The sequence below is a fragment of the Ochlerotatus camptorhynchus genome, unplaced genomic scaffold (genome assembly GCF_037179485.1).
Source record: "Ochlerotatus camptorhynchus isolate MF236.1 unplaced genomic scaffold, CSIRO-AGI_Acam_v1.1 ptg000041l, whole genome shotgun sequence".
NCBI classification, from domain to species: domain Eukaryota; kingdom Metazoa; phylum Arthropoda; class Insecta; order Diptera; family Culicidae; genus Ochlerotatus; species Ochlerotatus camptorhynchus.
The window spans coordinates 773,347-779,346 of record NW_027040532.1 but is presented as its reverse complement, the minus strand read 5'-3'; the positions used below and the strand labels follow the sequence as shown (position 1 = coordinate 779,346).

At 38.0% G+C, this 6,000-nt stretch overlaps 2 protein-coding genes across 2 annotated transcripts; one reads left to right on the top strand and one right to left on the bottom strand.

Annotated features, from left to right (window-relative positions):
* Positions 1-840: 840 nt before the first annotated feature.
* Positions 841-1,545, bottom strand: LOC135713332 (uncharacterized). The gene has a single exon (XM_065236439.1). The coding sequence runs from the start codon at positions 1,493-1,495 to the stop codon at positions 881-883; it is 615 nt and encodes a 204-aa protein (XP_065092511.1). The 5' UTR covers positions 1,496-1,545; the 3' UTR covers positions 841-880.
* A 402-nt stretch (positions 1,546-1,947) lies between these two features.
* Rrp4 lies at positions 1,948-3,048 on the top strand. The gene is made up of 3 exons (XM_065236428.1): positions 1,948-2,138; positions 2,200-2,720; positions 2,788-3,048. The coding sequence occupies exons 1-3, from the start codon at positions 2,014-2,016 to the stop codon at positions 3,024-3,026; spliced, it is 885 nt and encodes a 294-aa protein (XP_065092500.1). The 5' UTR covers positions 1,948-2,013; the 3' UTR covers positions 3,027-3,048.
* Positions 3,049-6,000: the final 2,952 nt, after the last annotated feature.

Below are 6,000 nucleotides of genomic sequence, written 5' to 3'. Positions count from 1 at the left end.
TTACGAGTAAAGGTAAAGGATGAAAACCAATGTTTGGCTAATTCGTGGTGGAGGAGGTTTTCTCCACCACGAATTTTTTTTTGTATACATGAAGGAATGGCTTATTATGGCTATTCAGTGTGGAATTGTACATAATCAAATCATAAATCTAATTAAAAGTACTTGCATGTCACACTATTCTTAAATGTTTGTCCTCTGAGTACCGTATGTTGTATAGCTAATTTTCAAACGAAAATCATCCTGTATTTGGATGACAGTCATATGGATGTTCATCATCTGACGACGAATTCAACCATAAGAAAATCATCCGAAATCCGAATGCATATTGTTAAAGGGCTCGAGCAATGCAATAATCATTCGAAGTATTGCGGATGTTTTGGTTCAGTGTACATCAACTTCAAATGACTTCTAGCGAGAAAAAAAATAGCGGTTGTAGAAAATCATTATATCAGTGATTTTGTCAAATTATCTTAACAAGAAATAGTAGAAACTCTCATTACTGATCATTACCAAACATATCCCATGACAATTTAATGCTTACTGCATCATGAGTATTTTTAATAAGCTATAGGTACTCCCTTAGCGCAGTCGAAAAAGGCTTTTATCTAGATGAACGTGTCATTGGGACGGTACTAATGGATATTTTTGATCGCTATTCAAAATTTAGTCGATTGCTGAATTTATGTATAGGACCAAATTAGGGGAATTTAGGCCGACATTACATCCATTTCCCCTACATGGTATTCACACTTTTTCGAAAAAAAAAACAATATGTTGGTAGTAAGTTAAACATAGACTATATATATTTCATATTATTCCAAATGCTCTACAAGTACAGACTATCATGAAATTTAATGTAATGTACATTTTAGAATTTTTGTTAAGCAGCATTGCTCTTCTGCTCATCGTAATAAATTTTGTTCGAAAAGCCGACCACTGTAAGTTTGTGCATGCTATTTAACCCCAGTAGATTTTCCATATCCTGCAGCACCTTGGACGTTTTCCGTTTGAGGTGGCTTAGCGTCTGCACAACCTCCTGATTGTCTTCCTTGTTGATCAAACCGTTCGTTTCGCCCAGCTGCCCTTGCAGATGATCCAACTCATCTTTGAATCCGTACATCTTCTGGAACACATCCTTCGCCAGTAGCTTGGAAAACTCGAAAGTGATACTTTGGTCCAGCAGTTCCATCAGCTGGGCAAGTTTTGCTTGATATGAATCGGTCAACTGATCGAATTCCTTCGAGAGCGAGCTGCAGATGTTCAGCCGATGGAGGATACCTTGTTCCAGCAGTTCCAACCGTTGCAGTCTGTTGGTGTAGTTCGCTATCTGCCGGGCGTAATTTTCCCCTTCACTCTCCAACTCTTTCAGGATGGCGGTTTTTGTTTTGTTCAACTCTTCCTGGACGGTTACTCCGAACAGTTCGTCTGCCAAGTCGACGGACTCCGAAATTAGAGCACGAATGTCCTCGTCAACTTCGTCGGATTCGAAGCTCATTGTATTACCGGGTTATTAATTATGTTATTGACGTAAAATATTAATTTGTTCCGTTTGTCCTAACAAATACAACTGATACTGTAGAGAGCTTTGTATTTTTATTTTGAATGTTAGTTCTGAACTTCACCGCATGATGGTGAAAGTAGGTTCTAAATACGGCCACCAGAATGGACGAAAAACGTCAAATGGGCATAGTAGTTGGCGATACGTTAATAAACCTCGATTATTTTTTTAAACCGAGCTACATGCAAATCTGTGACCACTCTTTAGCTGTTATATTTTAACAACAATTTCAATAATAAAAACAAACATGCTTAAAAAATAAATTTCATTGCGGGAAACTTCGAAAATAGACATACAAATATTCCAATAAATCGATTCGACATCGCCCAATACTACGACGACAGAAGCGTGCTTGCTCGCGGCAGTGCATTCGTTTGTTTACAAACACGTTCAAAGATACGCATCGTGATTGGATTTCAATTTAACCAGTGTTCTAGAAGTGTTCCAAGCGGGAAATGGCATCCAACGTAATGATACGATTGGCCTCCGATCGAGCAAATTTATCGTTGCTGTCCGGGGACAGTAATCCGCGTCTTTTTACGCCGGGAGAAGTTATCACATCCCAGCAAGGGTACATGCGGTTAGTACACTGTTAAATCGATTTAAACGATACCATTGTAGATATGATTTTGAAATTTCAGTGGCCATGGAACTTACATGGAAGACGAGGACATCAAATCATCCGTGGCCGGTGTTATGGTGCAGGTGAACAAACTCATCACCGTTAAACCATTGAAGGGGCGCTATGTGGGAGAAATCGGTGATGTGATAGTGGCTCGGGTCACCGACGTACAGCAAAAGCGTTGGAAAGTAGACACCAACTCACGATTGGATTCCATTCTGTTGCTATCCTCTGTCAATCTTCCTGGTGGAGAACTACGCAGAAGGGGCGTGGAAGATGAGCAACAGATGCGAAAATATCTCCAGGAGGGAGACCTTATTTCCGCTGAAGTTCAAAACGTACATTCGGATGGAGTGCTTTCGCTGCATACACGGAGTTTGAAGTACGGAAAACTAGCACAGGGAATACTGGTGAAAGTGTTTCCTTCGTTGATCAAACGTAGAAAAACTCATTTTCATAATCTACCATGCGGAGCCTCGATCATTCTGGGGAATAACGGTTTTATTTGGATATCACCAATCGTCAATACGGAAGGCGATGGTAAATAATTAAAACAGGAAAATGTTTAGGATAAACAATCTAACAAAAAGTTAACTTTTTCCCGCAGAGAGTGGTGGATTTACACAAAACCTAGAGGAGTCCATTTCGAAACAGGATAGAGAGGTGATTTCACGGCTAAGGAACTGCATTCTGGCTTTGGCAAACTGCAAAATGTTGCTGTACGATACGAGCATATTGTATGCTTACGAGGAATCGCTCAAGTATGAAGTCCATGAGCTGCTCCATCAGGAAGCCATGTTTGATGTTGCCTTCTTGACTCAGCATAAGCTGAGGTTGCAGGAATAATATAGTAAAAATGTTGAAAAATAAAAAAAAATAAATGATTTATACGATTATCACTACGAGGGTGGTTTAAATTATTCAATTTGCTTACAAAACGCAATCGATTTCGAAACAAGTCCTAATAATTTTTCCTAAATTTATTATTATTATTTAACTTTATTAATGAGGCTTTCAGCCTTGGGCTGGTTCGCCTCCATTCCTAAATTTAGCTCATTCGTCTCGCTACACATTTTCAATCCAGGACACGAGGAATTCGTGAGTTTCGCGTATTTTAATCTCAGATTTTGGGTGTGGTGCGGAATAAGCGTGGATTGGTTCCACTAAGTTTGTAGAGCTTTTGTAATTCCTGTTTTTAAACAAATCAAATAGAGACATTCTTGAAGTAATTTTTTTTTTGTAAGGCGTTTTCAAAAATATAAATTAGGGTGAATGACTTCAATTTATTGCAGCTACTAGTTAGCACACGCGAGCAATATTACCATCAGGTAGAAGAAAATTTCAATTAGAAGTCACTCTCAAATTTTAAATCATTGAAAATGGGCCTTTAGCGGATTATTGCAGACTTGGTTAGATCTTTTTATCTATTTTTGTCTATTTGTACTTCGTTTCCGTGAATCCATGTGTGAGGTTTGTCATGTGACCATGATTTGAGTTATTGTATATTAATGTTGTTTGCCTTTATTATGAACTTCTCTGGATGCTCGAATGTTGATGCGGCATCGCAGTTTTAATCAACCGTGTGCAATTATTGTATATGTTACGATCCAGTGACAAGTTGGTGTAGTTTTGATTACTTTACTTTACAGTAACTTGAGTGGGACGGATTCGTTTTAGATGTAGGGAGCTCGGTGGCCTAATTTTAGCCGTTTTTTTCATACTGGGCAGAGAATCGTGGGATCAGTCCCAACCTCCGTTATAACATGAACATGATTTAAAAAATCGTTTACCAAGCCGAATCCTCACCTACCCTGATCCCTGTCTGTGATGCTCGTGGAAGTGCAGAGGACTTCTCGGCTTCAAATAAAGCGAATATCACGCCAACAACCTTTCCTCTTCCTAATTGACATACATTCGGACGTGGTCGATGGTCCCCGGTTCATGAGTTTATGGGTCGATAGGTAGAGTCCAGGTGTGGGAGCTGCCTCCCTGGCGTCGGTAGCATTGGTGCTCAGCACGGAAAATAAGATCGACGGAAAACAAATCAAGGAAAAAAACAAAAACGGCATTTGCACATTAAAGATGACTGCTACTCCCAAGCACACTCTGTTGATTATCTGTGCAACTATAGCTGATCTTTACAATAAAGGAGTAGCAACCACGGTTGGTCTAACAAGGTTACATGCTATGTTCTAATGGTTATTTTGCGGGTTATGGTGTCTAATGTTATTTTGGAATTCTAGGTAGAGCTAGAATTAGGGCGTAACAGCCTTAGTAAACAATTACTTCTCTTGTTGATTTATTGGAATTCAAGACACGCCTACACAAACCAACATATCCAACGGGTAGGAGAAGTCTTCCTCTACTCGATGGTGATGTCCATCTGCCAGGGCGAGCCATGACTTCCGAGAAATCATCAAGAGAAGTCATTGTTTACAAAAGCTGTTACGCCCTAATTCCAGCTCTATCTAGAATTTTCAATCCATTTTGAAGTTTTTAAGGTTACCGTTAATAGTAACCCTACGACCATCAGAAAAGCGAGTTTCTAGTGGTAGCCTTAATTTGTGTTTTGTTTTGATTCTGCGTTCCGTTTCGCTTCGTTACATCAGTGCCAACATTTCAAAGGGGCGTAATTGCATTTGTAAACAATGGCTTTAGCCATCGATTTCTCGCGAATAAAAGCTCACTCATAAAAATTTATGACATCAACAAGTAGATGAATGTTTCCTCTACTAGCTAGCATTGTTAACTTGGAGGAGTGAGCATTTATTTTCGAGAAATCGACGTCTGAAGCCATTGTTTACAAAAGCAATTACGCCCCTTTGAAATGTTGACACTGACATTTCGTTATTCCATTCCATGTGCTAAATGACGTTTGAGCAATTTTCAGTATGCACGGCGTGCAGAATAACGGGTTCAATGTGAAAAAAAAAATCAAATTAAAAACGGTAAGATTACCTGTGGTCCACGGTATTTTGAATTATAAGATTGGGGTATCAAGATTCCTCATCTTTTAAATTTCGGTGCTTTTTATCATTTTAAGGCCAGTTTGGGCTTGCTTAGCTAGCGATTAAATCCCGTTGATTTGCCTTTAAAAATAACTATTTTTACACATGATGTAATTCATCATGGCATATAAACAAACATGTCATGTCAAATTAAGTGTTCTGCAACCAAAACATGTTCAACTTCACGAAAAGTGTGTTTGATTGAATAACAATTCTCGTTTCGTTTAACATCTTATGTCATAAGAGCTCAGCTAATATAATACTCCGAAGCCCTACAATAGCTTTATACTGCAATGCGACGATTTGGTGGGCTTGTTAGTTATCTATGTATTTAATGTTTTTAATGTTACTACACACAAAAAATTATCGTTAGTAAAATTGAAAAATCCATTGGTAGAATTAAAAGTTTCCGTTGGTTCTTTTTGGTAGAAAGTCTTTAGCTTTCAAAACAAAAGTCAGCTAACTGTTAATTCAAAAGTAACTCGTTTTTTACTTTTAAAAGTTGAAACTTTCAAATCGAATTGTAGAACTGTCAATATGAAAACCTATTTTTTTAAATAGACTTATGAAAGGATTTAATTTAAAAGATGGGCAGTTTTATCGCAATGATTTATGTTTTCATTTCAAATATGAATTCTTTTTAATTCAGTTGCTTTTTACTTTGAAAGAAATAAAGCATAGAAATATTTAATTTGATATATTTTAGTTTATTTATATGATGCTGACTGAAAGGGCACGGCATTATGGAACTTCAAAGCATGGGAAGCGTATTACGCAAATATACAGTTGGCTGAACAGCTGGTGATGGTGAT